This window comes from Microtus ochrogaster, unplaced genomic scaffold (genome assembly GCF_000317375.1).
Source record: "Microtus ochrogaster isolate Prairie Vole_2 unplaced genomic scaffold, MicOch1.0 UNK3, whole genome shotgun sequence".
Taxonomy (NCBI): Eukaryota; Metazoa; Chordata; class Mammalia; order Rodentia; family Cricetidae; genus Microtus; species Microtus ochrogaster.
In genome coordinates, this window is record NW_004949101.1 from 2,293,843 (window position 1) to 2,316,230 (window position 22,388).

The window sequence follows — 22,388 nt, forward strand, 5'->3', positions numbered from 1 at the left end:
CAATCCCAGCAACCACATGGTGGCTCACAACCATCTGGAATGAGGTCTGGTGCCCTGTTCTGGCCTTTAGGCATACACACAGACAGAATATTGTATATATAATAAATAAATAAATATTAAAAAAAAAAGAAAATTTAAATATGGGTGAGCTTGAGTGTATAAAATCTTTTAAAATTCTGTAGTCCCTTATTCATTGCTGGTATTTGTGTAAGCTTGCTGTCTTATTTGTGCATGTTCTCCCTCTATTGCTTGCTCTCAAGTTTGCTCATGATTGCGCGGGGTGTGTGTGGGAGAGAGAGAGAGAGAGAGAGAGAGAGAGAGAGAGAGAGAGAGAGAATTTTATATGAGTTAGCATTATATCTAGTCCAGGATGGGAAGGCTACATCATCCTTACGTGGCTGTCTTGTGCTCTACTGAGCTCCCATAACAAACTGTCTACTACTACTGTAGGTTGTTGAGTTTCAGGCTCTTACACACTGTCAGCAGTTTGTGTGCCCAGCAAGGCTTCCAATGACCAGAATAAGGGTCTTTGTTTACTTGTGTAAGGGATACCACAGAGGTCACTAATTTAGGCTGTGGGCAGACCAAGAACATCATTATGATTTTCTAGAGGTAAAGACAGTCCTTTGGCGAAGGCCACTTAAATGTTTGTTAAATTAATTTCACAGAAAAGCCTCCCTTTTAAACCTATCCAGGAGGAAGGTTATTCAATTGAGGAAGGTTATTCAATTGTACATTGTCTCTGATATACCCATCTAAAATATGGAGTCTGGGGAGGTGACTCAATGCCTAAAGCACTTGGGACAAATTCAAGGACTGGAGTTCATATCTTTAGAGTCCATGTCAAAGCCATGTAGTCATGGGGCCATGTATAATCCTGGAACTAGTAGAGATTGGATCCAGAGAACGCTTCCTTGCTACACTAGTCAGAATTGGGGAATCAGTAGGTCTGGTTCCGTGAGAGGCCCTGCCTTGATAAATAATGTGGAGAATAACTTCAGGTGTCCAGAAACGTGCACTCATATGCAACTGCACACACATGGGAATACATATACACATATTTGCACAACATACTCATATACATACAGAAATATAAAATGAATTAAGCTACTTTCTAGGTTTTTTTTTCTGGATTTACAAATGAGTCTGTAGCCTATGCCATATCTCTCCTGTGGGTTTTGTTATTGTTTCTAGCGAAATGAAATAAAGTACATTTCCAGGTCTGCTTCCTTCTACTCTTCCACCACTCTTCTTTGTAAGTGTGGACCCAGTCACCTGAGCAGTGGGAACCCAGCAGTGTGGAGCCAAAACCCGAGTGAACCGCCCTCCCTGACCATTCTTCCTACAGCAGTAAAGACTGTACCTGCCTCTTGCCGTTGCTCGAGGGTTAATTGAGTCACCCTACGCAGAGCTGTTTTGCAGGCTATTATTATATTATTAATAATAGTTATTTGACACAAGCATTATTTGATGGCCTTCCCCGCCTTCTTCACCACTTTTTTGTTTTCTTAGCTGTTGAGTGTGGCGGGAAAGAGGTAACCATTTAGATTTTACTTTACCTATCTTATTTCTGTCTCTAACAAATATCAAACATACATCCCCCTGAGATATAAGCTGGCCCCAGTCCAGATTAGGACAAGAATGTGCAAGTATAATTGCCTTAAAAATGTCTGATGAGATTTATGTGAGCTTTTCTTTGTTTGTTTTGTTTGTTTCTTTTCTTTCTTGTTTTTTTGAGACAGGTTTTCTCTCTGTCCTGGAACTTGCTCCACAGAGCAGACTGGCTTCAAATTTAGAGATCCACCTGCCTCTAAAGGCATGAGCCACTACTACCTGGCTTCTGGGAGCTTTTCAATTGGTATTAGTATTTATTTTGTATTTTATTTCAGCTGTCTGTGTAGAGGGATGCTTTTGGCTGTAACTAAGAGAAAATTAATAGAAATGGATAAAAGGAATTTTCCCTTCCTATATAAAGAGGTCCTCAGGCAGGGCAAGCCAGAGTGAGGTAATCCAGTGTTGACAGTCCAGGCTTCCAGCCTTTCTCCTGTGTCATCCTCACTGAGTCTCGGTGTCAGAATACCCAGAGCTACCCAGATGGACTGATAGCCAGAGGCAGAAAAAAGCTGCTCATTATGTCCCTTGAAGAACAAGTATTTTCCCAGTACCTCTCTCTGAGACTTCTGTTTAAATGGATCTGCACTGTGTCATAGGCTCGGGTCCATGGTAGTCACGGGCAAGGGTTGTCTTGTCATTACAGTAGGCTCAGTTGTGTCAGGTCCACTCCTATGGGTGTGGTGTAGGCCAGCCTTCCCAGTGGATACAATTCTCTGAAGGATAATCCCTGAGTACACTCTGTTAGGAAGAGTGAGGGGCTGTTTGTGGGGGTGAGTGGGTGAGGTGAGAGAGCTGGAGAGGACCAACAGTGTCTGCTCCAGGCAGCTCTTAAAATTGTAGCCGGAAGTACTGTGGAACCCTTATGGAAATTAGTTGCCATTTATGACAAGTTTTTGAATACATACACATGTACACACATACATACACACGTTCATACATATGGGGGAATTTAAAACATTTAAATAGTGTAATTAGTATGTAACTAGGGTAACAGTAAAATATGACTCTAATGTATGTAAGAAACAGAAGTATCAAAGAAGCCAAACGAATTTTTTTCTTCTGCAAATAAGATTATGTATTGTGTAGTAGTCCCAATGGGTCTCCATTCTTTCTGAGGCCCAGGCTACTGAAACTTGGGCACAGGGTACATATGTATTTTCTCTTGGCCTTGAGAACACTGAATATTGGCCATTGTATTAACAGTGATAATCTCCTTAGAGCAGGACAGCAAAAGGATGGTTAGACTAGGTGCCTTCATTTCGTGGGTGGTCTAAAGAGCTTGTTTTGTTATGCATTATAAATCACGTGTGTGCTGGACTTTTTTTCATATGCATTGATTTTTGTTTTGTTTATTGTTTGTGTGTGTGTATGTGTGTGTGTGCTTGCAGGTGCCTACAAAGTCCAGAAGAGGGTGTCATATCCCAGAGAGCTAGAGTTATAGGAGGTTGTAGGCCACCAATGTAGGTGCTCGGAGCCTAGCTCTGGTTCTTTGCAAGGGTAACAAGTTCTTTTAACCTCTGAGACTTCTCTCCATTCCTAGTATAAACATTAAAAAAAAAACAAAACAAAACTTTTGTACCTAGCACATGGCTTGGTTTGGATAAATGCATTCAGCTGAACCAGGGATGAAACAGATTAGGATTTATGAAGGAAGAACAAAGGATGGAAGGGCTGAGGGACAATGAAAGGTTCCTAAAAAGATGAGGCTGGTGAGATGGCTGAGAGATGGCTCAGTGGATAAAGGCACCCACTGCCAAGCTCCGTAACCTAGGTTTGGTCCCTCGGGCCCACATGAACTAAGGAGAGAACCAACTCCTGCAAGTTGTCCTCTGACTTCCATTTAGACGCTACTACACGTAAATGCCACTCCCAATAAATAAAAGTGTGATTTTTTTTTTTTTAAAAGGATGGCTGTGGAAACTAAGTTGGGAATGCGAGGAAATGAGGACTTGAGTACAACATGGATCGTAACAAGATGGTAGATTCAAGATTTGATCCATGGACCCAGTAGGGTTGAAGAGTTGCCGGGATCAGGGTTCAGGAGTGGGCAGGAAAGATAAAAGATGGCAGGAATGGGAGAATGAATCTCTTGAAGCCAAGGCTTAGGAGGCAGGTAGTAATCACCAGGTCGAGACTCCGTCTGTGGGTGTGGGTGGTAGAGGTGGAGTGCCTGACTTCATTAGGGATGAGGAAGCCAGGCATCATCCTGTAAATGTTGAAATCACCGATAATGGAGACAGGAGCCGGGCCCGACAGTTTCTGGAGAGTGTGCTGGAGTGGAAGGGACAGTGCACCACTCCAGCTGGGCTTGGGGTGGACACTGGTCTATGGTGTGATGAGCAGCAAAGGAGCTCTTTGTCTATGTGAGGAAGGAAGGACCAGAATGGCCTGGAAATGGTGGTGTGTGTGTTATGTTAGAGTTTCAGGGTGTGTGTTTGCAGGGTGAGGGAGCAGCGAAGTGCCACACTTCATCGAGGCCAAGTATCATGTGAGTGTAGGAGGAAGGTGAAAACCTCACCTGGTGGCTGTGAGGGACATATTCTTAGGGGATGCCAGGCTTCAGGCAGAGCTGAGGGTCTGAGCTCCACTAGAAATGTGGTAGACTCGAGATTTGTTGAGTTGTACTGGCTGTAGCAGGTGGGTGCACTGTGTTAGAGACCTGGGATGAGACAGGAATATCCAGAGTGGTGTGGTGTTGATATCTACGATGAGGGGCATGTGAGAAGCCTGAGGTTCTCAGGAGATGAATACAAATGAGGAAGCCTAATGTACACCTCGGGAGTGCTCCTAGACCGCTGCCCCTGACTGCAGCCTTAAGGTTTCTTAGGCAGTTTATTGTTGTCACCTAAGGGAGAGGGAGCCTGTGTCTTGCAAAGAACAAGGAGGGACTTCTGCTCCGGTGGGTGGAGGGGATTAAGAGAGGAGCCAAAATTGTTTTCAATATATTATTAGTTAATATCTGAATGATTTTGGGGATGTAATTGCATATCAAAAATGTCTAGTGCCTATAATTGGGTGAGGTTGGAAGTATTGTACTACTTGAGAGTTTTACAGAAATATGAAGCATACTTTTGAAACAGACTTTGGTCTTCTGATTCTTAAAGCTTCATAGAAATCGTATTTGTGTCTTAGACTAAAAAAAGATATGCAGAGAAAGAGATGAGAAACAGTAGGGAGAACTAAGATGCAGTTAAGAGATGGGGTTTATTTTTGATTGGATTTTGATGCCAGCAACTGAAGAACTGCTGTTGTTAGCATTTGGATTTGTGGGACACAACCCAGAATAAAAATGAGAGTTAGGGCCAGATTTGGGCTACCTTGTATGTTGAACTCAAGGCTGAATTTGTGGAAGGTGTGGGCTCACTAACAGAATGTTAAATGTTGTTTTTCTTTTTGAAATTCCTGGTAACTGTTGTAATCAGAACTTAGGTTGTGTGATCCTTGTGTTTTATTTACTTTGAGAGATAAAGGGAATTGATAGCTTGGAGGAGGCACTTTGTTTTATTTTTGGAACAGGGTCCCACTCTGCAGCCTTGACTGGCCTGGAACTTGCTCTGTAGACCAGGCTGGCCTCAAATTCACAGAGATCCACCTGCCTCTGCCTCCTCCTGTGTGTTGGGATCAAAAGCATGTGAACCACTCCTGGTGCATATTTTAATTTTTTAAAAGTGAGATTTTGGTTGCATTAACTCATATTTGTGCCAAGATTGTGGGTGTGGTTCTAGGGTTAAAGTGTTTGCTGTGCAATTTGTGAGGGGTCTGTAGAGCTCACATAAAGTTGGGTGTAGTGTTTATGTATAATTCCAGACCTCTTAAGGTGAGATTGGAGGCAGAGAGAAGACAGTCCTAGGAAGCTTACAGGCCAACTCTCCTGGGGAAGGCATCAGTGAACATCCAAGATATCCTGTCTCAAACAAATTGGAAGGCAAGGGCTGACAGTTGAGGCTAACCTCTGACCTGCACTCGTGACTGTTGCATGCAGCAGGTATAAATGTCTTTCAGTAAATAAGTGGTGATAGTTCATCATCCTAATTGTTAAGCAATTTACTTATTAAAAGTACAAGAGAATTGCTATCAGTTCGTTTAAAAATCCTGTAGTAGCAAGCTTAGACGCTTTCCTGTTGAACATCTTTTTAAGTCTGCTATCTTTCTAATATAGCAGACTTAAATAAAGGATGGTGTATAGATATGAGCTAATTTTATAAAATGAGTATTGACAATAGTTTAAGGGATGGACACATATATGCTTATGGTGCCATTATTTTGAAAATTAGTAGAAGTTAATTTTAAAAATTAATAGAAATTAATAGCTGTAGAGTAGGTATCATTGCTTGTTGTCCTGTTTTATTTATTTTGTGTTTAGATGAGATTGAGCATGTTTGGGATGGTGTGGCTGTGGACTTATTTTGTATTTAGGATAGAAGCCCTCATCTTTCTTCGTAGTTAGGAATCTTTTGGATCACTGTCGTAAGAAGTTTTGCTCTGATTTTTAAAAATAAATCACTTTCTTGTTCGCTGTGGCCATCAGTAATGTTTTTGTCTCATCCATAGAAGGGGATTAAATTATCAAGTCCCTCTGAATATCTAAGTTCTGCTGACTAATAATCTATTCAGTGAGAATTTATTTAATGCCTATCCTTTAGGTGCCATGAGACTAAACTCTGGAGCAGGATGGACACATGAAACCAGAAGGTGGGGAGCCAGGCTGGAGTCCCTTCCTGCGAACAGACCTCGGGAGATAAACAGAGCTAAGATAAAGGGCTATGCCACCTTCTCTCAGTCCCTCCTGTATGGGGTACTCCCACCAGAGCCTCAGCCACATTGGTTTTAGGCCTTGATCACTCTAGGTTCAGAGTTGAAATCTGACTTGCTTTCCATTGCATAAATTTGTATTTCCACCCACATAAGGGTTTTGTGTTTGTGCATAGGCAGTACAGGAAACATATACTCTTTAGCTTATATTCTTGGCTTTCTGATACAAAGTCTCAGTTTGTATCCTAGACTGGAATTCGCTGTGTATTTCAGACTGGCCTTAAACTGTGGCAGTCCTCTTGCCTCATCTTCTTGAATACTGTATAGGTAACATTTTAAGAGTCTTCATATATATAAAGTCAGTTTTCAGAAATGGGTTTCTTTTATAATAATGATAACAACTTAAATGTGTTTGTTGATTGGCTGTGGAAATGCAGTCATTCCTTGGACGCCTTCTTCTTGGACGGTAAAGCTGCTGAGTCTGGAGAGCTTCCTGGTACACTTGGCTTCCTCTCCTAGATAAGCTCCTGTTGTTTACCTGCGACAGCATTTTACAGCACTTGACTGCGCTCACTGGAGGTGCTCAGATGAACCACTTGATGTCACGTGGAGTCCTTTCCTGAGTCAGGCTAGGAGGGTCATTGTTGATAGAAAGTTTGTGTCAAGGTGCAGGCTGTGCTATTTGACTGCATTTTCCCTACTCTTTTTTTTTTTTTTTAACTTAGGTGACAGTGTGTTGTCTTTGGGGCATCTGCTGTAGTTCGCTCACTCGCTGGCCCTCCCATCAGTGAGGTTGTTTGCACCCACTTTCTTCTTCTGCACTACTGTTTCCACAGTGTTTCAAAACAACCCGTTCTGACCTCAGCAGCTCCCAGGAGCCTAACCTTAACAAGCATCTATTTTTCACTCTCCTGATGTTGGGTCTGTACTGCCTAGGGCGGTTCTGCTTCTGACTGCAGATTGTCTGGGTTTGGCTCTAGCCTCTTGGGTTGGGTCCAAATGTGCTCCTGTGTTTTCTCAGTTCTCTTCAATCACTGACTACCTCAGACTTTCCCAGCCAGTACTGCTGAAGCAGGCCAGGAGACCAGCCTGGAGTCACTGTGAGTGGGCACAATTTATAGGTGTGTCTAGGGGAACAAATAGTACATGACATCTTTACATAATGAAGAAAAGAGGGTACCTACCTCAGCAATTACTTAAATCATATCAGCCTCTAAGGCTAATATTGGCCAATAAAACTAATCGTACTAGGCTTAAAACTAGTGACATACATTTCTGACAAAATTTTAGCCTTGTGTCTCCCTAGTTTATTGTACATTATTTTCCCTGTTCTCCATCTCCCCCACCCTTTCTCACTCTCTCTCTCTCTCTGTGCATGTGATGTATTTGTATGTGGACCTGTGTGTAGATACCCCCTCTGTGCGTGCCCAGAGGTTGACATTTGATGTCTTTTCCTGTTGTTCATTTTCTTGAGACAAGGCTCACTCACTTCCACTGAAGCTTACTGTTGCAGCTAGGCTGGCTAGCCAGCAAGCCCCCAGATCTGACTAACTCCACCCAAAAGTGCTAGGATTATAGGTGTGTGCCGCATCTGGCTTTCACATAGATGCTGGGGATCTGAACTCAGTTCTTAGGATTGCTCGGCAAGCACTTGCTCCCCTTCCAAACCTCTAGTTTCCTTGTTCTTACCAAGTGTTTCCAAATGATTGTTTTGGTAAATCACCTTGAATTCTTCACTTGCCCTTTTTCACTGTCACAAGCCTATGATTTTGATCATCTGGCCTTCAGTAACTTATTCAGGTGATTGGACTAAATAGAAAATGTACACAAATGCATGTCCGGAACCAGGTGGCTCTTCGCTCTAGGATGTGGGTAAAGGAGGTCTGAAGGTTCTCTGTCATAGAGGATCTGGGCTTGAGCTTTCTTCTCTTCTTTTGAGTCAGCTAGGACTCCTGAGTGGGCTACAGACTCCCCTTCAGTTGGTTCTATAGGGATCTGCTGAAGCAAGTTCTCATGAAGCTATGTTTGACCCTTCTAACTAAAGAGCGATAGAATTGCCATTGAAAAGGATCATGTGTAGAAGGAGATGGAGGGAGAATTGGCCTGACTTCATGGGTATGCTTGTTGGCAGTATTTACTGTTGTGTTGGGATTAAGTACTATTTAATATGGGATGGTCTTGTTAAGTATATGAATTTCTGAGTCATTGATATTGATGGCTTCATACATAGGTGAGGTTGTGTTATTTTCTTCCTGGTGAGAGAGCTTTGCCAGGAGCGAAGTAATTATAAAAAACAGGTAACATTTATATGATGCCAACTGACATTCTACAAGCATTCTGCATATGCTTATTTTCTCTTCACCGTAGGTAGCCCTGCAGATTAGGGATCACTGTTTGTCCTGTTTTTCAGATGAAATTGAGGAGCAATTTATCTCATTTGTCTCAGACCCTGTAGCGCTTGTAGCCAGACATAGTCTGCTCCAAAGGTTTTGCCGTTAGTCTTTGCTGTCGACTTCCAGCTGGAAGTGGAGAAAAGGCTGTCAGTACAAGGAGTGCAAAGTTTGATGTGCTGTACAGATTATCTTTGAGAGAAAATGGGAAAGTAATGCAGTTTACCGGCTGCTGATGGTGAAGAAGTAATTAATGGTTACTTAAAAAATTTAGAACTGACCTCAAGCTCTGTAGGAATGGATGTCTGACATTCGCTTCCCTGTGGTTTTTTGGACGTAATTGGCAGAGTTGTCTGATGGTAATAAGACAGCTTCTAGCTTCCTCATCAGACACAGGATGAGCGGAGTGAGGCCTCCGACCTGGCTCTGTCCTCACCTGTCCCTGAAGCTGTGAACTGTCATGCTGCTCCCCATTCTTGCTGACCATTGCTCACTCTGCTCTGCCTGCTCACTTTGAGCACTTCTTGTCCTTTTTCCTGTGGTTTTTCTGCACATCTTCAAGGATCATTTATTTCCTCTAAATTCCTGACCTGCCTTCTAGCTTTGATTTGAAGTCATAAACTCAGGTAGGAATTCCACCCAGGCCCGAACTTCCTAACTTTCTTGTTGTTTTGGACAGGTCAAAGGAGATCATTTAAAGGTGATCACCACACTCCTCCATCTCCTTCACAGAGTTGTAATGAGGGTAGAGTAGAATAACTCATGATAATCTCATGTAACATGAAAAGCAGACCGTAACTATATGCAGTATTAATATCTCAAACTTGCCTGTGTGGGGTTGTCTACTTCTGGCTGTTGTTGGTTATGTTCACCTGTTCGTTCTGTTGGCTTTGACTCTTACTCTCTTTGAATTTCTGAGCACTTGACTTAAGAGTGCTGGTTGGCAGTGATAGGGCACAATAAGTGAATGAATTTCTCAAAAAAGCCTGTCTAAAGAAAGTTTGTGGTTATAGGGGTCCCCCCACCAGCAAACCCATCCTTTATATCTCTTCTTAAAATTTGTTTTGCTAAAATCATTTTCTTTTAATCCTTTTTTTTTTCAGGGTGCTAAATTCCATGCTTTTTGTAAGACCTATCTTTACTCTGTATTCTCTGGATCTTGGATTAGATGTGTAAAACATCTGTTAATCAGACTTCGTCCATTCACTTAACAAATGGGTAGTCCAGGTCATTTCCTGAGGCAAAAGGGGCAGCAGTGAACCATGCAGGTGGAATTCCTGCCTGCATGCAGTTTCTGTTCTTGTGAAGGTGTCAAATGATACAGATGTAGCAGAGTAAGTTGGAATTTTGGCTCATTTTAGTGCTGTCTTTGATGAGGACTCCCAAGACAATGAGGAGTCCTGAGCTGGTGTAAATAAACTGAGTGTGTAGTAACACTATGCCTGTAGTAGTGCTATGCTTGGCTCACTGTGTCCTGGATGACCTTGAAGGTGTCTACTTGTCTTGCCAAAGAGAGCTTTAAGCTCTTATCAATTAGAAAGACTCTGGGTGATTAAGGAAGAAGGTGACTGCTACCTGGCCTTTGGCTTCAGGAAAGCATTGTGGTCTATATGGAAGCCCTTTAGTTCTTGAGGCCTGTTTTTGTTCTGGTTGCTGGTATTTTGAATGTCTTGGAGGGACCAGGGGCCAAGGGATCGGGTGGGAGATTTGCTGATCAGCCAGTAACCTGCCTGGGCTGTACTGATGCTTCCGTACCTGTACCTCCCTGCTAAGGGAATGCTTTGTTTCCCTGTGGCTTCCTGAGCCTGAAGCTCTTTAACTGCAAGGAAGAAGGCAAGAGATTGGATGAAAAGTATAAAGTGACACTTGGGACATTTGTGGATTTCTTTGAGATATTAATGAGCGATCCCATTTCTGAAGGATGAGGCCAAGCTAGTTATAGGATGGATGATCTGGGAGTCACGCTAGTATCCCTAGGGGATCAAAGTGGAAAAAAGTTTGGAAACTTTGAGGAGTGTAAAGATATCCCAGAGGGTAGAGTGGAGGGCTTGAGGGGGACAGTCATGTGCAGTGGGGGTGCAGACAGGCTGGCGGTGGGTGGTGTGGTTTAGCTGACAGTGAGAGGTGACTGGGCCACTGTTCTTAATGCTCTGGCAGAAAGGGCATTTAGTGCCAGGCTTGCCAGTGGTTTGAGCTGCAGTTAAAACATACACAGTCCTTCCTGGCAGTCCGTCTGCACCTCCACTGTAGGACTTCCACCCTGTTCTTCCCCTGTTCTGGGACGCGTCCTGCTGCTTCATTCCTCGGGGCATCTGGATTCCTGAGCGAATCAGGTCTTCTCTGTTAGATACAGTCCCTGTCCTCACAGAACCTAGCCTCACCCATACGTCACTAAACCCTGATATTTTCATAAAGCAGTTGAATAAAAGAAACACCCTACAACAATCAGTGCTAAAATAATGACTACCACTTGTATACCTACAAAACAGGAAATCCTGAGATCAACAGAACATAGATGTCATGTTGCAACAGGCAGATCCTGAATAAGACTGTCAAGGATTCCTAGAAAGCCTATGTTGCTCCTAAGAATGACAGTAGTCATTGGTTGCTAAAGTGCTTGCTTAGTACGTGTGAAGCTCTGAATTTAATCCCTAGTACCACACAAAGCCAGCCGCGGTACTGGAGAAGTGGAGGCAGGCAGGAGGATTAGAAGTTCAAGGTCATCCTCCGCTAAATAAAAAGTTGGAGGCCAGTTTGGGTTGAAGACCTTGTCTCTAAATAAACCAATAAGCAACCTAGGAGCAAATCCATAGATAAGAGAGCGAAGGTGTTCCCTGGTGGGCTGGCACTACTTTCGTCCTGGGCCTTTTTCACCAAGGTCAGTTTGTCAGCTACTAGGAGTCTACTGTGTGGTGGTGCTTTAATTTGGGCCGTAAAAATAATATGGAATTGAAAACTCATGTGAGTTTATAAAGATTTTAGATGCATTATTCTGAAGAACTTGTAAAAAAATTTACACAAAAGGGCCTTCTATGGTAACCAGAGGAAGTCAGTTCTGTAGATCCCATGCTGTTAGCTCTATGACTTGGGCACTGCAGAGAGCGTGCCTCATGGAGTTACAGTATTAGTCAGGTCTGCAAACCCAGGGAATATTATTCTGTGCAGATTGAGTAGCCCCATCCGTTTCTTTTCTTGAATAATTTTAGAATTTTGAGACTGTTTCTAATTTCCCTTATATGTATAATTCTACAGCATTCACTCCAGTAATCAGGATCTTGTAAATGGCACAAACAATGTTGCCATCTTAGGAAAATGGACAAAGGTTTGTTGAAAGTGGATAACCTCCCCAGCTGAGGTTTTTGCCTGGGTTGAGCAGGCCTCTGGGAAGAAGGAACCCCTCCGTGGGAATGGTAACTGTACCACCCACCTCTCTGGCAGGTAGTCCCCATCACAGCAGGAATGCGTGATTCACACTATCAGGGGGGAGTGAAGGCAGGGCACCCAGGCGAGGGAAGGAAGGAAGGGGACACGCATGTGACCTCAGGGATGTGTTGGGAGGATGTGTTTGGTCATAGTGCCTGGAGCACTGTGGTGGTGGAGAGGGAAGGGAGGTTGGTCTGCGTGAGACCTCCACCAGTGACCTCCAAAAGTCCACAGACTGTTCCCTCTTTGAGGCCCCTGTCAAAGCTGCTTCTTCTATGACTCTCCATGTCTTCTTCTCCCCAAAGAAACTCAACAGACCAACCCACCTTCTCCAGCCTTTCACCTGGTCTGTGAGTGTTGTCTCCCAGCAGTCCTGACAGTCTTTCATGGCCCTCACAGTTTCCTGCACATTGGTGTGGTGAGTGGTACCCCCGTGCAGTTCTGACCTCCCTTAGGTGAATAAACAAACGAGAATACAGTATTGTTTTTTCTCATAAGGGAACAAGATTAGCTTTATTTATTTTTTTCATTTCTGAAAATTTTTGTGAATATTTTTTATTTTTTGTTCTATTTTTTCCTTCCTTCCTTCCTTCCTTCCTTCCTTCCTTCCTTCCTTCCTTCCTTCCTTCATTTCTTTCTTTCCTTTTTTGAGACAGAGTTTCTCTTTAACAGCCCTGACTGTCCTGGAAATAGAAATCACTTTGTAGACAAGGCTGGCTGAGATACACCTTCTAACTTCTGAATGCTGGGATTAAAGACCTGAACCACCACACCTGCCTATATTTATGACATTTAATAATGATGTAAATGCAAACTTCTCTTTTCAGATAATGTGGATGCAAGCGATCTTAAGCAGTTTTTTGAGACCAACTACTCTCAGATATATTTCATCTTCTATGAAAATTTTATAACACTGGAAAATAGTTTGAAGTTAAAAGGTAAGCATTTCTACAACTCTCTTTTTTTTTTTTTGAGTATACAAGAGATTCCAGATATTACATTGTCTTGAGCCACAAGTTCTACATTTTTAAACTTTCTTCCCAGGCTTTGAGACATCACTCTGGTGGGCTGGTTGACATCTTTGTTTCCCTTGAGTGTTCCCCTAAACAGGTGTTAATTGAACAGCAGATGGCTAAAGGGAAAATAGAAGGAACCCGCAGAAAGCATGAATTCCAAAGGGACAAATTATTTAAAGAGCAGGGGAGAAAAATAATGCAATAGACAGTTAAAAAAAAAAATCCAGATTTAAGATGAATTTGGTGGGGGGCTGGAGAGATGGCTCATCGGTTAAGAGCATTGCCTGCTCTTCCAAAGGTCCTTAGTTCAATTCCCAGCAACCACATGGTGGCTCACAACAATCTGTAATGAGGTCTGGTGCCCTCTTCTGGCCTGCAGGCATACACACAGACAGAATATTGTATACATAATAAATAAATATTAAAAAAAAGATGAATTTGGTAGCATAAGCTATAACCCCAGAACTATGGAGGCAGAGACAAGAAAATCATGAGTTCAAGACTCATACATAGTAGCCTACATAGTGAGACCTTGCTACAAAAAGCCAGACACAATAAAACAACCCCAGCAGCAGAATCAAATTCCATTAAGGGGGATGTGAAATGAAGTCAGGTGTCTCCTTTACCCCTACCTTCCATCCTTAGAGATTTTTTTGTATTACCAATGAGTTTTGTTTGTATATGTTTTCCTATTTATGACCATATGTAAAATATTCTTTGGAAAGCAAACCAGCTATGGGAATTTGGGTAAAGGAACTGTGTAGCTGGGAAGCCAGACTATCCTCATCCTTCTTGCTGTTTCTCCTTAAGCATTGTTTGACCTATGCGTGTTGGTTTCCTCCTGTCAGCAAGAAGCAGGTTAACAGATGCACTAGGATTTCAGCACAGAGCTTGGCACACAGCACCTGGTTAGTAAGGGCCATTACTGTCTTTGCCTTTCCATTTCATGTCATCTGTTTGGGAAATTAGGGAAAACAAATGGAAGTGTTTTTCCCAGTCTTTTACACCAACACAGCATATCGCTCTGCTGCTAGAGTCCCCAACAAACATCAGCTGGTGCCCATTAATGCCATTCAGTCTTGCCAGGCTGCAGGGAGGTAGTTTCAGATCCTGCAGGCTAAGGGCTGAGTGCCACAAAGCTGCCCCCTTTAATGCCAGTTGCAGGTTCTAGGTTGCTGCCTGTGCAGTGACAGACTGACCATAATTAAGAGTCTAATACTCTCTTCTCAGGGTGGGTTGATTTGCTAGAGGAGCTGGGCAAACAGGTAAGGGAAACACCTTACCTGTTTATTACAAAATTTTTGTTCATTTACTGAGTTGCACATGAATAATACAGATTTTAAAGGGGGGAGGGCTATGAGCCGATAAAGCTGTGTGTGAAGTCTGGAAGGTCCTGATTACGGATTGCCATGGAGTTGGAGAAAACTCTGCATGTACATGATATGTTCTTCACAATCTGGGAACTCCCTTATCCAGAATCTCTTGGATTTAATGGAGGTTTCATTATGTAGGCATGATTGGTCACTCTATTAGCCATAGAGATGAACTCAGCCTGAAGGTTGTAGGTGGGTGGGTGGAGCTGAAAGAAGAGTTTGAATGGAGAACAGCATCCCCGGTAGAGGACAGAGCCTGAGCAAGGCAGCGTGCCTTTAGGGCATGTGTGGGGAATGTGTTTGTTTCTTTTTCTTGCAACTTGGTTACAGAAAGAGGTATGTAGGAAATCCTATCTTGAGCCTTGATTTCCAGGCTAAGGATTTGGGACTTTGCTTTTAGTTAGACCCCATAAAAGACATTTACCTCTGAGACAACTTAAGTGGTGAGTGAATAGGGCCCAGAGGTGAGTTGGGGGACTGACTGGTGCTGTCACTCACGTGAGAGCTGCTAGCACAGCAAGGTGGTGATTAAGGGAAGAGAAAGAGTTCTTGTGAGACTGGATACATAGGAGAGGGAGAAGTCAAAGAACCTTTCAGGGTCCCAGTTTGACTTATGAGGCATGAATATTTGGGAGGCAAGAAGATGAAGGCAGCTATGACCAGTCTGTATTTGAGGTACTTGTGGAACACAGAAATAAGTATTGGCTGGGCAGCAGAAATATAGGTTATCTGAGCTTGGGAGAAGGGGACAGAAGGCTGCTGTTGCCAAGGGAGAAAGTATATCAAGGAAAAGGGAGTCAGCAAATAAAGAGGAGAGAAATATATTAGTAGAAGGGTGTTAGGAAATTGTGTTGTCACAGAAGCCCAGGGGGGAGAGATTTCAAGGCATGCAAGATCAGAAAGCCTGATGATGCAGAAAGATGAGGTGCAGTGGGATTAGGAAGTGAGAGCTCATGTCTGACATGAGAACATTTCTTAGTGAGGAACTGTCAACTTGACGGGTGGGATGTAGAGCTGAGGACAGCACCCATGGAGCTGCCATGTGTAGACTGTGCTTTAGCTGGTCACGGGGAGGGCTGCTACGGACTGTACCTGTAAGCAGTCCGGAGAGAGAGAGCAGACAGAGTGGGGTTTGGAGAAGTGGGTGGGGGTAAATTAAACAGTAGAGAGACAGAGATGAGGGCAGAGTGGCTTTTTTGTCTAACGAGAAAAGCTAGAGGATGAATGTAGACAGACTTTTTGGTTGGTAGGAAAGAAAAACTGAAGGGCTTCCCCAATTGCTGTGATCAAACAGAAGTGTGCCCTGTGTGTGTATAGGAGAAGGGCTATGGACCCAGGGTTCAGTGGGCTGGGGTATGCAGCAGGGGACTCAGAGTCTTACCAAGAGCTTGGGGCTCTAGCCTACATCAGATGACGCAGTAGCCTGTGCCAGGGATGCCAGCGTGTGCTCTTCTTAAGGTGTTTCTCAGTTTCCATCTCCAATTTAAGCTGGTATAAATCTTGAACTTAAGAAAATTTATTTTGGCTCCAAGCGTAAATATGCCAAATGTGAAATGATCTGTATTTATTTTGCTAGTTTTGCTCTACTCTATTTTGGTTTACTTTGGTTTGGCGGAGAAAAGGGTTATGTTTTTTTGCAATCAAAATAGCAATTAGCTGAGTTTGGTAGCTCAAGCCTTAACACCAGCATTCAGGCGGAAGTAGGAGGATGGATTTCTGTGAGTTCAAGAAGGTCTATACAGTGAGTTTGAAATTTGCCAAAGCTACCTAGTGAGACCTTGTTGCAACACACACACATACACACACATACACACACATACACACACACACATACACACACACACACACACACCAAATAAAAACAAAATAGCAATGAAAAAATTTAAAATATCAGATTTAAAAATAAGCCAACTTATTTTGTCATAACTCATTTTCCCTTCTTTCCTCCTCTTTTTTCACCTTTTTTACATCCATTCTTTTAGAAAATTGTAGTATTTCAAAACTGTATTAGTTAGTTTGTGCAGTATGAAAAATCACTCCCAAATTTGATGCCTTAAAACAACCACTATTCCATGTGTGGTTCTCTAGGTCTGCTGTGGAGTTTTTCTGGTTTAGCCTAGCTTCTGCTCCTTGGTCAGCTGTTTTGAATGGCCTCACTCACGTGTCTTACAATTGACCAGAATGCCGTACTTCTCCATGTGGAGATTCATTATCCAGCAGGCGGGCCAGATTGAATTCCTTTACAGGATGGCCTCAGAGTCTCAGGATCAGCCAAAACACCTCACATCTGCTAGTGTCACATTGGTCAAAGGCTATAGTGAGGTAGTTCAGATTCAAGGGAAGGAGACATCTGTTTATGGTAGGGAAAAGACTGTGCCCCATTTTGGAAACTCTCCCAAAGATTCAGTGATAACCAATAGGAACAGTGGGAGATTTTTGGAAGCTCTTGCTTTTAGTGCAATCTGCATTGGAGTACAAAAAAGAAAGTGAACCCCCTCCCAAATAGAAGAAAAATGTTTACTAGGAGTAATGAAATCACTTTATGGTAACTTCAGGCTTTCAGAATAGAACAAAACCTTGGAGATGCTGGCTGTCTTCAGAATGTATCATTGGCCTAAATTCTTGCCTGCACTGATTATCCTTGTCTAGACTGGCATTAGCTTTAGGAAGGGTCTCCTCACTTCCATTCTTGTGCTTTCTTCTACCCCAAGTTTCTTTTCAGAATAGTAGCTGAAGCCACAACTCACACGACCACTGTGGCTCTAGTCTTCAATGGCTTTTCATTCTCAAATCACTGTAGTGACTTTATCTGATCTGCCTTCCTTTGCCGCACCTACTCTAAACTCATCTGCTCAAATCTTCCCCATCTTTGCTCTAGCCTCCAGATTTTTCTGGCTGTTTTCCGATGTGCTCAGCTGCAGGAACTTTGTCTGGTCCACTCTCCCTGCCTGGGGTGGGACTCCCTCATATTTCTGTAGAGCTTGCTTCTTTGCCCGTTGTACATCTTTGCCTAGTTGTCGCTTTTCCAGCAAAGTATTTCCCAACTTCCCAAGTCAGAATTGCATATTGGTTTTAGTATTCCTCATTTGCTTTTGATCATGGGTTTCCTAACTTATTTATAGTTTGCCTTCTACTGTCAAAATGTAATCTTCCCCAGAGTAGGGAGCGTTGTTTGGTTGGTTTATTCCTTTGTCCCCTGGGCCCAGCAGAATTCCTGAGAAACAGACAGTTTTTAGTATTTGTAAATGAGAAGTCAGTTAGGTCAGGAGCCTGCAGCTGATAGCTTACTTGACTTTTGTTTTGTCCTTGTTGTTGAGACAGGGTTTTGCTGTGCAGCCTAGGCAGGCCTTGAGCGCTGTTGATTCTTGACCTCCCACACTAACGGTGTTACAGTTGCGAACCACCATGCCCCACCGGATTCATTGGATACAGTCATCTCCCTTCATTTATGTACAGCCTGTGGCAACACAGTCTGATAGTTGTAAGAGATCTGAAAAGCTTAAAATATTTACTATCTGCTGATTTTAAGTTAGATAACTTAAGCTGCATGCTTAGCACAATGTTTGGGACATACTATAGACAATAAATGATAATTCCTGCTAGAGGCAGATAGTACAGTTTTTATATTTCTTATTAATATTATCAAAAAGGCATTGTGGGGCTGTGAGTGTAGTTCAGTTGATAGAGTGCTTTCCTACCTGAGTTTGATTCCAGCACCACATAAAACTAAGTATGGTAGCACACCTGTTGTAATCTAATTTTCGTACTTGGGAAGTAGAGGCAGGAGAATCAAAATTTCAAGGTCATCCTTAGTACACATAAGGTTGGAGGCCAACCTGAGCAACAATGAGACCCTATCTCAAAAAAAGAAAAATGAAGTGTGAAACTGTGTAATGAAGGAGACAGATTCTTGTCTATACATGTCATGCTCTGTGCTTGTTAATATTATCATGGTTTGCACCGCTTGTTTCTCCCATAATTTGAGCTGGTGAGTACCTAGTTAAGAAACAAACTTTAGAAAACATGGACGTTATAAGAGAGTAAGAGGTGGCTGTGGGTGACATGGACCCAATGTACCAACTCGGGGCCCTCTTTCTAGCAGTGCTCCCCCTGAGTGCCGGTAGTTAGTTCCTAATGCATGTCTGCAGCATGTGAGATGCCTTTTAGCATCATGTATGAGATTCTAAAGCTTAAGTGTTAGCATGTTGACTCATTTTTTTTTCTTAATTTCCAGGGAATAATAAGTCACAAAGGGAGGAGCTGGACTCCATCCTCTTTCTTTTTGAAGTAAGTTTTGGTACTATTATTATCTTTGCTACTTATTATTGTTATTATTTTAGCTTTCAAAATCCTTGTTAAAAATGCAATACTTTATTTGAGCCTTCATTTTACTTGAAGACGAATAGAAATGGCTGTACCTTGCCCTCTCCCTACTTTTACAACAGATACTGCTAAAAGTGTTCACATGATTTTTCTTTTAAAAAATGTACTAAAGTGTCGCTTGTGTGACCAACTAGATGTAAACATACTAGTTGGACGAGTAAACACATTCTAAATAGTAATAAGCTATTGCTGTCTTCCTTTCCATATGAACTTTCATGTGACTTTTACATAAATGTCCCGTGTCCCCAAACTGCAGGTGATATATAGAAACTCAGTTTTCCACATATATGTAATATTTTAAAACTTATGTGTATGGATGGGGGTGTGTTGCCTGCATTTGTGTCTGTGCACCAGATGTTCAGTGCCCTTGGAGGCTAGAAGAGGTGTCAGATTGCTGAGGATGGAGTTACAGATGATTGTTACCTGCCTGGTGTGTGCTGGGATCATACCTGGGTTCTCTTGAAGAGCAACTACTGATGGGGTTTTTGCGTCTCTATGTCTCTGTGTATATAGGTAGTCTTTAAAGCTGGAACGATGTTTGCCAGTGTGTTTTTAAATTAAATTAGATTTTATTCGGGTATATGTGCAGAATTGTGCTGCAGGCATACTCCACAGCAAGCATGTGAATGTCTGCTACAGTAAATTCTCTCCTTTCACCATGTGAGCCCCAGAGACTGAACTCGGGCTGTCAGGCTCGATAGAAGGGGCCTTTACCTGGTGAACCATTTTGCCAACCTCTTGGCAATGTCTTTGCTTTTGAATGTTTTTGAGACAGGATCTCTTCATGTATCCTTAGCTGTCTTAGAACTCTAGGTAGATCAGGCTGGTCTTGAACTTGAAGAGATGTGCTACCACATCCAGCTTTTGGCAATTTTTTTTTGTGTTAAATATAAAATTCTTCTTGCTCAGTGTACTAGGCAGGTGCTAGATTATGAACACCAGAAGAACTAGACTTAGAAATGAATTACAAGTTCTTATGAATTACAAGTTCTTTCTTTTTAATTCTTTTTTTTTTTTTTGAGACAGGGTCTCTCTACATAGCCCCTGCTGTCCTAGAACTCTTTGTGTAGACCAGGCTGGCCTTGAACTCACAGAGATCCACCTGCCTCAGCTAAAATTAAAGGCTGTGACACTGTGCCTGGCTTATAAATGAATAAATTATAAATTAAGAAAACCATTTAATTACTTATTTGGTGTGTTTGTGTACATTTCACAGTACGTGTATGCAGGTCAGAGGGCAGCTCTTGGGGGTGGGAGTTCTAGCCTTTCACCAAGTGGGTTCTAGGAGCAAACTCAAGCGCTTTTATAGACCGAACTACATAGTGGAGCCCTGGATTATAAGTTCTCAATGTTAATTATTCATAGTTTGAAGCAATATGTGCATAGTTTGATCTAAGAAGATAAACTGAAGCTGGGCAGTGGTGGTGCACGCCTTTAATCTCAGCACTCAGGAGGCAGAGGCAGGTGGATCTCTGCGTTTGAGGCCAGCAAATTCATTTTTCCTCTTTTTGCAGATATCAGTTGCAGATAGCTTATTGGTTAGAGGTAATTCTAATATCCAAAGTACTTAGTAGTTTAAATCTGTTGGTTATCTTTCCCAACACAGTGGCTTCTTTTTCTTCATCTTTTTTTTTCCTTTTTGCTTCTGTTATAAACTCAATATGAATCACACAGATTTAATTTCTGTTAAGCCTTTCTTTCTCTAGATGGATTTGTTTCTGCTTTTGACAGGAATTTGGGAGTAGTTTCAATTAGAATTCTTTTATATTCCTTTGAGGGTTACTAATGGGATCTCAGGTTGAATATCCAAAACTTCTGAGGGTAGGGCTCAGGGACTAGAAGGACCCGACATCTGTCCAGTACAGTGTTGGCATGAGAATTTTGCTCTTTGGCTTCTGCATTCTTCTTTGCTTGTAGATCACAGGTCTTTCTGCTACCCCTTTTCCTTTTCTTTTCTTGCTTCTGTCTCTTCTGCTATTTTTGTTTGTTTATAGTTTCCCAGAGTCCTCAAAACCGTGCACTGCTTTGAAAGTTATATTTGTTGTTGTTCCTTTTGACACTAGTTGTTCCAAAGGTAGGAAGCCTTCAGAGTTCTGAGTCCTAATCCTCCCAAAAAGGAAGTCTGATGCCTTCTTTCCTGTCCAGAAATTCCTCACTAGGGAGGAAGCTATTAGTGATACATTACTATTTACAGAGAATTAGTTCCTTATATAGAAGAACAAATATATATTATTCAAAGCTTCATAAAACCTTCACTTTGCATATAAAATATGGGTGAATGATGCACTTGTATTTCTTTTGTTTATGTTGTATGCTCTGCTCTAGCTTTATAAGTAATTTGTGTGTTTCATTCTGGGCACTAAGCGACTTCATTGCTGCTTTCTACATTAGAAGTGGTTTATGAGGGCTCTGAGATGAATACTCAACCAACATGTAAATAATTGAGAAAGGCTCCCTTTAGAAGAGGTAGAGTTATTGATATGTTAAATTATAGAAGTGATCCTGTGCAGGACTATTCTATAAATAAGAAAAGGGTTGGAAGAAAGTCGAGAAGTAATAAAGTTATTATGGAGGAGGACTGTGAGAGAGCTACACCTTGCCTTGGTAAGGGCCAAGTGCTGGGGCAGCTTTGGCAATGGAAGCAGTGGTTTTACAGTGTTGTCATCTGTTGGACAGTACAGTGTCTGGTGAAGTTAGTGATGAACAACTAAGGTTGGTAGCTCAGGTCATAAGTTCCAGGCTGTGGATGATTGTACAGAGATGAAATCTGTTTGCCTTTACCTCCAGTGGGAGCACATGTCCCTCTGGAAGATGACCTGGCTAAGTGATATGTGCAATATCACTTAGGATTTCTGTTCCTGTTGATTCATGGAGATTATTCTCATCCTTTTTTAATATTTGTTTTATTGTTGGCAGAGACTACTTATTCATTCCTGGCTGCCCAGTCCCGAGATAATCACACAGAAACTGTATTAATTACAACACTTTTTGGCTAATAGATAGCTTAAGTGTATTGCTAGCTAGTTCTTATTTCTTAAATTAACCCATTTCCATTATTTTATGATTTACCACGAGGTTCGTGGTTTACCAAGGTTCTGACTGGCAGCTTGCGTCTTTCTCCTTTGACAGCTACATGGCGTCTCTGCCTTTTTTTCTCCCAGCATTCAGCTTAGTTTTCCTGCCTAACTCTACTCTATCCTGCTATAGGACCAAAGCAGCTTTATTCATTAACAAAACACATTCACAGCATACAGAGAGGAATCCCACATCATTTTATTGTTATTGTGGTTATGACTAAATTTTTATTCTATCACGGTTGGTCGTTTTTAATAGAGATGTAGGACCTCAAAACATGAATTTAATTGCCACCTTACATTGACTAGAACCTGTTTTATAAGGAACATTCTGTTTAATCCTTTCCTTCTGAAATAGATTTT

The 22,388-nt window shown here is 42.1% G+C and overlaps 1 protein-coding gene across 1 annotated transcript in view; it reads left to right on the plus strand.

Annotated features, from left to right (window-relative positions):
* The window catches only part of Ralgapa2 (Ral GTPase activating protein catalytic alpha subunit 2), a 265,575-nt gene that overhangs the window by 16,142 nt on the left and 227,045 nt on the right, over positions 1–22,388 (plus strand). Inside the window, exons 2-3 of the mRNA XM_013353198.2 lie at positions 13,007–13,117; positions 18,803–18,855. Coding sequence (XP_013208652.1) covers positions 13,007–13,117; positions 18,803–18,855 — 164 coding nt within the window. The remainder of the gene's footprint in view (positions 1–13,006; positions 13,118–18,802; positions 18,856–22,388) is intronic.